General features: G+C 42.4%; 1 protein-coding gene across 3 annotated transcripts in view; it reads right to left on the bottom strand.

Moving 5' to 3' along the window:
- LOC143996871 (enoyl-CoA hydratase EchA19-like) overlaps positions 1-13,674 on the bottom strand; it is a 164,275-nt gene that overhangs the window by 76,657 nt on the left and 73,944 nt on the right. For all 3 annotated transcript variants that reach the window (XM_077492160.1, XM_077492162.1, XM_077492161.1), the window contains exons 3-4: positions 5,298-5,395; positions 5,035-5,179 (exon numbers count right to left, since the gene is read on the bottom strand). In XM_077492160.1, coding sequence (XP_077348286.1) covers positions 5,035-5,179; positions 5,298-5,395 — 243 coding nt within the window. The remainder of the gene's footprint in view (positions 1-5,034; positions 5,180-5,297; positions 5,396-13,674) is intronic.

Here is a 13,674-nt window from a genome sequence, read left to right as displayed (position 1 = left end):
TCCACTGCACTTAAAAGTATTCAAAACACCAAGATCTGCGTTTTTAAATACTTGCTATTTTTTAAAAACTGGTGTCTTTAGGATGAGAGAAATATGGAATCTTGACATCCCTCCTGGGCTACTAGATCAGAGACACGAACTGCTCTGGCCAGCTGGGGGTGACGTTCCGGCTGATCGCTCGGGAGACCCGGGCTGAGCAGCAACTTGTGATGATGCCGAGCGGCTGCTTAGCCACATCAGTTGTTATTACAAGAAAGCCAACCGCCAGTTCCAAAGAATGGTACTGGGGTGATGCCTGCAGCTGCAGGCATCACCCCGGTACAACCACTTGAAGCATTATCGGTAATATCGGTAAGTTTGTTACCGATACCGATTCTTAAAAAAAATGAATATCGGCCACGCCGACAGTCGGTCATCCCCTACTTCAAAGTGTTACAAAGTATCCAGTTCAGTAAAAAAAAAACATTCTTTGAGTTAAAACAATGCACCCTTGAAACTTCAAGAAGACCACCACGTTCTCCAGTGATCCCCTTCACTAAACAATTAGACCAGGACTCACCATGCATGTCTTTTGCAAAGTAGGCAAACCAGCTTATACTGCCTTGGGAAGTAATCCTCCTGACTGTGTGTGTATTTGCTCAGGGATTCCAAGGAGGGTCGGCTGCTCCCTGGTGTCCCTTCCACCAAGGGCTATCCACTGGTACTCTCTTTCCAGGGTTGACGTTTGCTCAGTTCTTCTTGAGAGAAGCTGTACTTATACAGTGATGGCTCAAACAGATCACAAGTGGCATGTGACATAGTAACGTGATCTCTGTTTGAACCATCACCCAGTCTCCTGAGCTGGCAGAGGGTGTAGCATTTCCTACATCTGCATTTTGGCACTTGTTTGTACCTCTCAAAGATCTAAAAAGGCTGAAATGAAGTAAAGTTCAGGTCCTGCAGTATGAACTTTCTGTAGATGTGTGCATGCTTTGGCACTGACTAGAAGACGCAGTTGTATTGTGGATTGCAGTATTCTGTTGTATTAGCAATTCACTGTAACATACCTCCTCCTAGTTTTAGGAATGAGGGTGCCCCCTCATTGGGAAGATGGCTTTGGGGAAGACTTGGAAGGATTTGTGACCTATGAAGGGAGGGCTGAAATTAAGTTATGAAGTTTTGAAGTTGAAACCTGGGTAGAGCAGTTGTGTTTTCTGCATTTTGAGGAGTTAAAGGCTCCTGGGGGGGGGGTTCTTCCACTGGTGGATAAAACTACTTTCACTTATTTGATGAATTGGTCAACTGCTTCCCTAAAAATGTCTGTCATGAAAATACATATGTTTGAGGCACTTCCTGTAGGCAGCATCCAGGCTTTTAGCCACACGATTCTTCGCATGAGAATGGAGATTAATGCACAGTCCTGGAATACAGGATTGTGCTGGTTATTCACTGGCCTAGTCCAATTTATTGTAGTTTTTTTTTTTTTTTTTCAAAAAATTTTTTATTGAAAAGAATGGTACATTACAAAGAATATAACGTAGTAAGGACAAAGAAATTTTTGAAGTAGAAGTGTAAGTCGTATACGAGCAGTTACATGACATGAAATGTATTGTGAACACAGTACTCTTTGCAGGAAATAGAAGCCAAACCATTCTCCCTCAAAAGAAGGAGAAGGGGGGGGGCCTCAACTGGATGGATCTAAGAATAGTATGGCACCTTGATATCCTCAAAAGGAGCCAAAGTCAAACATGTAGTATGCATAAGGATAAAACAGACGACTAGAGGGAAGGGGGGGTTGAAGGGGGGGGGGGGGGGTGGAACGTGCTGAGACAAGTATTTATTGTAGTTTGACCTACTAAAATTGAAGTGAGAGCTGGTTGCAAGGCTGGACCTACCAGATAATTTTTTAGTGAACTACTTTTCCACTGGATAGATTTTTTAAAGGAGTTCAAACCTTTTCTGAAATTATATAATCATTATAGATTACATTTTTTTTTTTGCGTGTATTTTTCCATGAACAACAAATGTCTTTATAGATTTTGGAGGTCTCTTTGTAACCAAATGGGCATGGCAAAACAGAGTAGAAGTTCTTCAAAGCTAAAGCCTTTACGTATGGCAGGCAGAGAGCTTTTCTATGTTGGCAAGCATGGTGCATGAAGCTTCAGGTTTGAAAGAGTGAAGGGGAGAAAAATCTTACACAGTCTCCTCTAACACTGCTTCTATATTCTCCTCATTCCCTTCTGTTTCTGCCTTATCCAGGGTGGCATATCGGGATCCAGCTCAGATATAGAAGGATAATCTGGAGAATTGGTGTGGCGTTATGTAGCCCTAGACAAAGATGGCTGTAATAAAAATGTTATTTGTTTGAGGAATTGTGACATAGATGCAGAAAATTCTGCTTTTGACAGCTCGGTCACTTGTTGCATGCCTGAACTAGAGCTAGAATCGTACGCAGAGATAGGTGTTAAAATTGGTTCCTGCTCCAGTGCAAGGGAAACATGGAGTTTGCGTGTTGTTCGGGCCTTCAGCAGAGCGATTGTTCGTGGTGTAGCAGTAGCTTCCCTTCATTAGTTTGCTGCCATAGCTAGAGTTGAGGATATTCCTCTGTGTGGTATTGTGTAGTAGGGTGCGGAATATAGGGTAAGCATGTCCAAAAGAAATTTGCAGCAACCCGGGTATAGACTTAAAGTCGCAGCAATTTTAAAAAGGTGCCTGCACTACTTTTTTTTTTTGTTGCATTTTATTTTTATTGTTTTTCACAGTGGGTATCTTAACAAAAAAAATCATCCCTCCCTGTCTTGCCAATGTAACTGAACAGTCCAAAAAACAAACCAGCTGGAGGACATGATTTCCAAAAAACGTGTGAACGTCACTGTATGGATATCCACGGGGGGGGGTGGGGGGGAAGGTCAGGTCTTGGGGGACCAGTCCACAAAAAATAGGGAGAGTGCCCCGGCCCCTGCAGAAAGTTCAATGGTAGGAGAAATAATGCTACTGAAGAAGAAAAAAAGAAATAGTCACCAGGTCGCAGCACAGGCACACCCAAACCAGGTATGTAAAGACAAATATGAAGCTTTAATCCCCTCCACAGGAGCAGTCTGAGGTACATAAAACAGTACCTATATATGGTCACAAGCCAGGGTATCCAACCATCCTGAGGCATCCGACTAAGTCTCAAAGAACTTAACCGACCCAAGATGCTCCACACGCAATTTATGAAGCGGTATTTTGGCGGAGCCTGTTTCCTGCTTCCACTGAATGGACCATGATTTTTACCGTGCGCTGTAGTAGTTCCAGGTTGTGGTGAGTGGTGACAGCAGTATCCTCCACGCCCGATCTGCGGGACTCATCGGTGGTTCGTGACCCCTGAATTTATCCAGATTGTGCTAGATGAGGCCACACTTGATCGCCAGTATCAATCCAGCCCATGAGTGAGGTTTTACTGACCTCTATAGCAGCCTGGATAGCAGAGATGGAGGAGTCCTCCAGCGGGTGTGCTGGCGTCTCAGGCTGAGGTATCTCCTCTCTGTCCAGGTCCATGACAGGGAGCGGCCACAGGTCCATTTGGATGGCAATAGCGGTCCCAGCCCAAGGAGGCAAGAAGGCTGCCACACGTGTCCCAGGCAGAGAGCTCCAGAGCTTGGAAGGAGGCTGCTTTTTACCCAATCTGTCTTTGGCCGACATGGATGGCACGGGGGGGGGGGGAGATACCTGACTTGGTGGCAGGAGTTTACTGAGCAGGATGGCTCAGATAGCAGGAGGATCCATCAGGATTAATTAGTTAGGGAGCCAAAGCTCTCACCAGGAATTCCTTGATTCTTCGCATTTGGCCACGGCCCCTGCCTGCACTACTTTGGCGCGACATTTGATGCAACTTTTGTCCAGAGAATTTAAAGTCAGATTAAAGTTGCACCAAAAGTCTGATCAAAGTTGTGCTCCAAAGTTACACTGGAAATCATGCTGCTTTGGAGATGCGCTAATATGAATGGAGCCTAAAAACCCTTATGACTTCAGAACCACTTTAAAATACTTTTTTGGGGGGGGATACAGCATGACACACAATAGGAAAGTGTAATGGTACAGATCCATTACCTGCAAACAGTTGTTTCTAGTAAAAAATGTTCCTTGAAATGTTGCTTTCTGGTGATGTGAAGTTTAGCAGCTCATCTGTCCCCTTCTGCCCTCTCCACCATTCACAAAACTCATATTACTACCAGTGGCGTCACTATTGGTGTGCTGTATCCCCCAAATAATACTAAACTTCAGCTTTAATGATCAACTTCTATGACTTTTAAATGCACTGCCAACTAGAGTTAAAAAGTAGTATGCTTCAAACTTATTTAACCACTTGGGAGTCAGTAAGAATATTAACAGTCCACTATAACTTCATATGTAAAACTAAAGTTTCCCATACATGGGTCAGTTCCTTTTGCTCAGCCAGCAGGAGAAATGAAAAACTAGCCTGTTTACCCCATCCACACATTCAATGCAGATGCAGGAATCCTCCTCGCTGTGTCACTGTATTCTGACAGTAGGACTCCCCCACCGTCAGAATACACTGCTCAGCGATCGAATGGGAATTTCCCAGCAGGACCATTCATGAGATGTCGATCGATAGATCGACTTCTAATAAACAAGAAAAGCTACAGATGATGCACTGCTGAATTTTAATCCATGTATGGCCAGCTTAAGTATTGATTATGAAAGATTACTTCTGAAATTCTGCTTTTCAACTTACTTATGTGGTACAATTTACTTTTTTTCAAAATTGTGCATCTATCTTTTGCATCTAGATACTCCCTAGTGTGTTTCATGATTCAGGCACTGTCCACTGTATAGGAGTAACAGAGCCACATTTAGGTATATTCCATGTTAAGATGAAGGTTAGACAGCCCGAAAGCAATAGAAAAAGCATCATTACTACCCAGACACATAGCAAATAGCCCCAAAAATTGTCTGTCTGTCACATAAATGCAATGTTTCCTAGACAGCATTAGTAGTTTACAGGTTGATTTCATGCATTACTTGCGATTTCTCTATATCACATAGACTTACCAAAACGTCTACAGAACACTCCAAAGATTGCACTTTCTTCCGCAACTCGAAGGTCAGCCAGAAGAGACAACTCAAGACCCCCTGCTACAGCGTAACCACTCACAGCAGCAATTACTGGTTTAGAAAATTGCATCCTGCTAGGCCCCTGGGAAGAAAAGGATCCTCACTCACATGTTCATATTTAGACTAAACAATAAAAAAGATACCGGTAGTTCTAATTTACACATTTATCAAAAACATTACATTTAAGTAGTCTTGCATACCATGGGTCCTGGTCCTTTGGTTATATTTGGCTCTATCTTCAGAGAGTCAGCGCTGTGAGCTATTTCCTTCAGATCAAAGCCAGCACAGAAATTTCCACCTGTGGAAGGTAATAATGAATGTTATATCAGTCACTGACAGCAGCTATTTTGTGGAATAAGAGAACCTGTTCGATCTTTGTTCACCTTGTCGATGCCAAAGCTCATCTCCAGCTCTAGAGAATGTCATCATCTGACCCACAAAATGGTACTAGAACCAGGGCAGGCACGTTCGCGTGCATAGAGATGCACACATGTGCAATGTTCCTGGCTATTACCTTTTTGGCACAAAAGCAAGATGAAAGCTAATCTTGACAGAATCCTTGACATAAACACGTAAAAATGTTTCTTTTAATGGCTTTCAATCATTTTTTTGTTACTGACATTTTTCAGATGATACGCTAAACCTAAAATTTGTTTTACATCTCATCCAGCTCAACAGTGCTTGCAAACCTTGAAAAGCTTGAAATTGCCTTACTGAGAAAACTGATTTTTCATCGCACACCGCATGCCAATGTACGTCATCAGAATGGCATGTACAGGCACAAGCACGTACATGTACGTGCTTGCCTTCCAGCGGGTGGGGGGTCCGATCGGACCCCCTCCCTCTGGATGCGGTGGTCCGTTTCGCTTCAAGAGCGATCCGGGATGAGGGGATGGCCGTTGGTTTCTGGCCATCCCCTCTCGATCGCTCCTGGCGAATGAGAAGCTTCCTCCTGCTGTGTATAGTAAGCACAGGCAGGGAGGAAGTGATGTCATTCTCCTCGGGGCGGTCTTTTTGACTGGACTACGAGGAGAACAGTGAAAGTAAGTGCACCAAACACTACACTAACATGTAGGCACACATAGGCACACAAATCCCCCCCCCTGCCCCCCTTCCCCTCCCAGTCACGGTGTCACTGATTGCAGTGATCATTTATTTACTGATCACTGCATTTAGTGTCAGTTGTGACAGTAAAAACTGTCAGGGCAGTTAGTGTTAGGTCCAAGGTAACCCCCTACCCCCCCCAATAAAGGTTTAACCCCCTGATTGCCCCTAGAGTTAACCCTTTCACCCCCTTTTGCCAGTGTCACTAAGCGATCATTTTTCTGATCGCTGCATTAGTGTCACTGGTGCCGCTAAGTAGCTAGTTATTTTTTTAGGTTCACTGCCAGGTTTTTATAGCGCTAGGTACCCCGATATACTACCCAATAATGGTTTTAACCCCCTGATTGCCAATAGTTAACCCTTTCACCCCCTTTTGCCAGTGTCACTAAGCGATCGTTTTTCTGATCGCTGCATTAGTGTCACTGGTGCCGCTAAGTAGCTAGTTATTTTTTTAGGTTCACCACCAGGTTTTTATAGCGCTAGGTACCCCGATATACTACCCAATAATGGTTTTAACCCCCTGATTGCCCCTAGTTAACCCTTTCACCCCCTTTTGCCAGTGTCACTAAGCGATCGTTTTTCTGATCGCTGCATTAGTGTCACTGGTGCCGTTAGGTAGCTAGTTATCTTTTTAGGTTCACCACCAGGTTTTTATAGCACTAAGTACCCCGATATACTACCCAATAATGGTTTAACCCCCTGATTGCCCCTAGTTAACCCTTTCACCCCCTTTTGCCAGTGTCACTAAGCGATCGTTTTTCTGATCGCTGCATTAGTGTCACTGGTGCCGCTAAGTAGCTAGTTATTTTTTTAGGTTCACCGCCAGGTTTTTATAGCGATAGGTACCCCGATATACTACCCAATAATGGTTTTAACCCCCTGATTGCCCCTAGTTAACCCTTTCACCCCCTTTTGCCAGTATCACTAAGCAATCGTTTTTCTGATCGCTGCATTAGTGTCACTGGTGCCGTTAGGTAGCTAGTTATTTTTTTAGGTTCACCACCAGGTTTTTATAGCGCTAGGTACCCCGATATACTACCCAATAATGATTTTAACCCCCTGATTGCCCCTAGTTAACCCTTTCACCCCCTTTTGCCAGTGTCACTAAGCGATACATTTTCTGATCGCTGCATTAGTGTCACTAGTGTCGCTAGGCAGCTAGTTATTTTTTTAGGTTCACCGCCAGGTTTTTATAGCGCTAGGTAACCCCATATACTACCCAATAATGGTTTTAACCCCCTGATTGCCCCTAGTTAACCCTTTCACCAGCGATCACTGTATAAGTGTCACTGGTGACGCTGGTTAGCCAGTTAGTTATTTAGGTTCCCCATCAGGTTTTTATATAGCGCCAGGGACCCCCATATACTACCTAATAAAAATTTGAACCCCCTGATTGCCCCTAGTTAACCCTTTCACCAGCGATCACCGTATAAGTGTTACGGGTGACTCTGGTTAGTTAGTTTGTTTTTTATAGCATCAGGGCACCCACCATTTATTACCCAATAAAGGTTTAACCCCCTGATCACCCGACGGGTGATATCAATTAGGTTTTAGGGTCAGGGTCTGCGTCGCCCCAGGCAGCGCTAGGTTAGTGCCAGTACCGCTAACACCCACGCGCAAAGCATACACCTCCCATAGTGGTATAGAATCTGAACAGATCAATATCTGATCTGATCAGATCTATACTAGCATCCCCAGCAGTTTAGGGTTCCAAAAAAATGCATTGTTAGCGGGATCAGCCCAGATACCTGCTATAACCTGCGTTTTGCCCCTCCGCCCAGCCCACCCAAGTGCAGTATCGATCGATCACTGTCACTTACAAAACACTAAACACATAACTGCAGCGTTCGCAGAGTCAGGCCTGATCCCTGCAATCGCTAACAGTTTTTTTGGTAGCGTTTTATATTTAAATCCGGAAGGCAGTGCTTGGTTTTCGGGGTCCCGTACGTGGCTAGGCTCCCAAAAAGTCCCCCACATGTGGTATCCCCGTACTCGGGAGAAGCAGCAGAATTTATTTTGGGGTGTAATTTCACTTATGCCCATAGCATGTGTGAGCAATATATCATTTAGTGACAACTTTGTGCAAAAAAAAAAAAATGGTAATATTCCTGCAACTTGTGGCAAAATATAAAATATTTCATGGACTCAACATGCCTCTCAGTAAATAGCTTGGGGTGTCTACTTTCCAAAATGGGGTCATTTGGGGGGGGGGGGTTTGTGCTATTTTGGCATTTTATGGCCTTCGAAACTGTAATAGGTAGTGAGGAGTGAAATCAAAAATTTGCACCCTTAGAAACCCTGAAGGCAGTGATTGGTTTTCGGGGTGCCGTACGCAGCTAGACTCCCAAAAAGTCCCCCATATGTGGTATCCTCGTACTCAGGAGAAGCAGCAGAATATATTTTGGGGTGTAATTTCACTTATGCCCATAGCATGTGTGAGAAATATATCATTTAGTGACAACTTTGTGCAAAAAAAAAATGGTAATATTCCTGCAACTTGTGGCAAAATATAAAATATTTCATGGACTCAACATGCCTCTCAGTAAATAGCTTGGGGTGTCTACTTTCCAAAATGGGGTCATTTGGGGGGGTTTTGTGCTATTTTGGCATTTTATGGCCTTCGAAACTGTAATAGGTAGTGAGGAGTGAAATCAAAAATTTGCACCCTTAGAAACCCTGAAGGCAGTGATTGGTTTTCAGGGTGCCGTACGCAGCTAGACTCCCAAAAAGTCCCCCATATGTGGTATCCTCGTACTCAGGAGAAGCAGCAGAATATATTTTGGGGTGCAATTTCACATATAACTATGGCATGTGTGAGCAATATATCATTTATTGTCAACTTTTTGTAAACTTTTTTTTTTGTCTTTATTCAATCACTTGGGACAAAAAAAAAAAAAAATTCAATGGGCTCAACATGCCCCTCAGCAATTTCCTTGGGGCGTCTACTTTCCAAAACGGGGTCATTTGGGGGGGTTTTGTGTTATTTTGGCATTTTAAGGCCTTCGAAACTGTGATAGGTAGTGAGGAGTGAAATCAAAAATTTGCACCCTTAGAAATCCTGAAGGCAGTGATTGGTTTTCGGGGTAATGTACAAGGCTAGACTCCCAAAAAGTCCCACATATGTGGTATCCCCGTACTCAGGAGAAGCAGCAGAATATATTTTGGGGTGCAATTCCACATATAACTATGGCATGTGTGAGCAATATATCATTTAGTGACAACTTTTTGTAAACTTATTTATTTTTTTTGTCTCATTATTCAATCACTTGGGACAAAAAAAAATATTCAGTGGGCTCAACATGCCCCTCAGCAATTTCCTTGGGGTGTCTACTTTCCAAAATGGGGTCATTTGGGGGGGTTTGTACAGCCCTACCATTTTAGCACCTCAAGAAATGAGATAGGCAGTCATAAATTAAAATTCCAGAAAATGTACTCTAGTTTGTAGACGCTATAACTTTTGCGCAAACCAATAAATATAGCTTATTGACATTTTTTATTACTAAAGACATGTGGCTGAATAAATTTTTCCCTAAATGTATGACTAAAATTGAACTTATTCGATTTTTCTTATAACAAAAAGTAGAAAATATCTTTTTTTTTAGCAATGTCACCGGTTCCCAAAAAAGTGTCAAAAGTGTCACTTAGGTGTCCGATTTGTCGCAGTCCCACTAAAATGCCATAAACCTATCCCAGAGTTTGTAAACTCTATAATTTTTGTGCAAACCAATTATTTTTTTTTTTACCAAACATATGTAGCAGAATACATATTGGCCTAAACTGATAAAAAAATTCCATATTTTACATTTTTTTATTGGATGTGTGTGCAGAAAGTAAAAAATATATATATTTTTTTTAAAATTACGCTCTTTTTTTGTTTATAGCGCAAAAAATAAAAACCGCAGAGGTGATCAAATACCACCAAAAGAAAGCTCTATTTGTGGGGGAAAAAAACGATATCGATTTTATTTGGGTAAAGTGTTGCAGGACTGCACAATTGTTAGTTAAAGTAAAGCAGTGCCGTATTGAAAAAAATGGCCTGGTCATAACCTTCCGGGGCTGAAGCGGTTGAAATATTTGCCAATGTAAAAGAAAAAAAAGAAAAAATTGCAGGGTAAAATATACTAAAACCAGCTCAAATTCTTTAATAAAAGCAGTGTGTGTGAGTGAAAGAGAGAGAGAGAGAGAGACAGCGAACATAGATGTGGCAGTTAGCATGCAGAGCAGCATTAGTTTCCTTTTTTAGGCTTTCTTTCCTTTATTTTCACCTGCTGATCTGGCGGCACAGGGGTGTAGTGGTTAGCACTCTCACCTAGCAGTAAAAAGAGTTGCTGGTTTGAATCCCAACCATGACACTACTTGCCTGGAGTTTGCATGTTCTCCCTGTGCCTGCGTGGGTTTCCTCCCACACTCCAAAGACATGCAGGTAGGTTAATTGGCTTCTGTCCCAAATTGGCCCTAGTATATGAATGGGGACCTTGGATTGTGGGCTCCTTGAGGGTAGGGACCTATGTGAATGTGCAATGTACAGGGATAGGGACAATTGTAGATACCTCACTCAGGTTGAACTGGATGGACTGGTGTCTTTATTCAATGTAACTATGTATGTAGTAAGTGTGATTTAAAAAAAAATAAACAAGCTCTCCTGCAGATGTAGCAGTTACAGGGTTAAATAAAAACATTTACCACTGACAGTGGTGTTGTTTATGTAAAACCATTGCCCCATTGGATTTAATACCTCTTTAATTCATACACCTAATTCTGACCGTTTTCTGTAAACTAACCATATATATCTGCTCAGATGTGATGAAAAGAAACTCTTCATACTGCAGCAGCCGAGGCATTTCTGCCACAAACCACCCCAAGATGCTGGAGATCTGGAGGTCCAGATAGCTGTAATGAGAACTGGTGACTCAATGCAGTTGGACAGCATGAGTTCGAACTCCTCCTTACTGTACTATGGAAAATGCTATAACTGCTTCACATGCCATCATTGTGACCACACAGAAAGAACCCCCAATGGAGTCTAAGACAGAAATAAAAAGTTAGAGAAGTTTTAACTCTTATCCATTCTATCCAAAGCAAAAATGTTATAAACAAAACATAGATGACACAAACGGGTCATCCCTGGTTTTTAATAACTCCACTCTGGAAGAACAGATAAAGCACAGGATTTCTCGTAACATCTTACTGCATCACAAAGTAATTTGTATTAACACTAGTTGATATCCAGATACTTTCAAACAGCTGCTTCAAATTTCTAAATGAAAACACACTCAAATTTTGGCACCCTTAAATTTTTTTGTGTGTTAGAATAGTGTTCTAATTAAGTCTTCACAAGTCTTTTCCAAGAAAAAGTAATTCTCATTTTCATAACTTATTCTTGGTCTGCCTGTAAAGCGGTTGTTACGATACATATGTTGGGGTCGAAGATACCAACTTCACAAATACGTTCATTAAAAGTTTTCAGAAGTACGGCTAATAAGGAAAAAGGTTAAGGAGAAATTTGTTCTATTGACTGCATCTCTAAGCCCTTGTACACACGGTCGGAGATTCCGACGGAATGTGTCCGATCGGACCGTTTTGTCAGATATTCCGACTGTGTGTGGTCTACATCGGACTGTTTCTGTCGGAGTATCCGACGGACCAAGTTTTCCAACTTGTTGGTAAAATTTTCCGACAAAATGCTCCGATCGGATATACTCCGATCATGTGTAGAGAATTCCTATCGGACAAAGTGCCACGCATGCTCAGATCAAATTCCTACACCAAAGCTATTGGCTACTAACGTGAACGTAGTCCCGTGGTAACGAAATAACGTAATCACGTCGGATTTTCCGACAACTTTGTCCGACCGTGTGTATGCAACAGTTTCCGACCAAATCCGTTGGACAAAATCCAACGGATTTGGTTGTCGGAATCTCCGACTGTGTGTACAAGGGCTTAGGTGCCCTGAGTCAGAGACACAAACACATTTACACTCATTGGAGTTTCAGTAAAGTCTCTGTAAAGCCACGAGTTGTACCATCCATGTTTTTACAGGTATCCCCACATATATGTAATGATGCTGTGAGTACTCCCTGCTCCAATAGTAAAATAGGGCTGCATGTCAAAATGTACCTGACAGACCTCAAAATCAGAGCAGGGTACACAGTAAAAGGGAAATCTTTTAGGAGTTAATTTTAGCACCCTAAGCTTTTACCTCTGAAACTGGAATTGTGGACACCTGTTGACAATATAGGCCTACAAACTACTGATGAGAAAAGCAATTTAGCAGTTTATATTAACTAAAATAGTTGCAATTAAATGTTATGTGTACTGTGGGAGACCAGATATAGTGAATGCAGGGTCCTGGGTTTAGTAAAATAAAAATTGCCTAGAACAGTGATGGCGAACCTTGGCACCCCAGATGTTTTGGAATTACATTTCCCATGATGCTCATGCACTCTCCAGTGTAGTTCCAAAACATCTGGGGTGCCAAGGTTCAACATCACTTGCCTAGAGAATGTGCCTTCTTGGGCCACATCACCAGATGTTATGTTACAATGATCTGGAGTGGAATTGTGTATACTGAACTACCTTGAATAAAGCAACCATCAAGCCCAGAACTCTCATGAAAAAGTGGAGGTTTGGCTGGCTATTGGACTGCAGAGTCTGAACCCAAGAAAAACCCTGGACTGAACCATATCTAGGAGACCCAAATACTCCATGTAAGGAGTTGGTTCCAGCACTAAATTCTGAAGGTTCAGGTTTGGGATGCAACTGAATCCCTGCATAGTCTAAACAGTTTATTGACCATTGGCAGAAAAGATCAGTGCTGACTGTTCCCTCAGGAGAAGATCATTCAAGGATCTCATTATGGGTATGCCCTGTGAATGAGGCAGAACAGATACAGGGAACAGAACTTTGTTGAAAACATGAGTTGTAGTGAACAGACTAAAGAGAGCAACGAACTGGTAAAGATGCGTGTCCAGAGCAAAAAAGATGGGGATATGTAAGTAGGCATCCTTGATGTCCACAGAGGGCAGGATGCCCCCCAGCCCCCAAAGATGGAGGGAAGGAATGATTGACCAGATACATTCCATGCAGAATTTTAGGAATAGGGTCAAGTTGAAGCCCTGAAAATCCTTCTTTTTCCAGGACAATTAATATAGAGAGAGAGGAGTTGTGTTAAAGCAGCATGGTGGTCTGCTAGTCATTGCAAGGATTTTAGCAGGTTTGACAACATGAAGCAGGAGATTAAAATTCTACCTTGCAGCCCAAGGACACTAATCCTTTGTGCTGAGATGTTCAGCCTAGGTGGCAACAGAAACTAATAGATATGCCCCACTTTGAGAATGTTAATGATCTATAAAGAAATAACTATTTTGGGGAGTCATGGCATGAAAAATGTTAATTGAAGGGTCAGTAAAGAACTGCTTCCAGAATGTACAACAATAAAGCATTCAATCGTCATTATGATTTGGGGATGCAGGT

Source organism: Lithobates pipiens, unplaced genomic scaffold (assembly GCF_037356315.1).
Source record: "Lithobates pipiens isolate NorthernLeopardFrog02 unplaced genomic scaffold, aLitPip1_a1.2 Scaffold_19, whole genome shotgun sequence".
In the NCBI taxonomy this organism is placed as follows: domain Eukaryota; kingdom Metazoa; phylum Chordata; class Amphibia; order Anura; family Ranidae; genus Lithobates; species Lithobates pipiens.
This window is presented reverse-complemented; position numbering and strand designations above follow the sequence as displayed.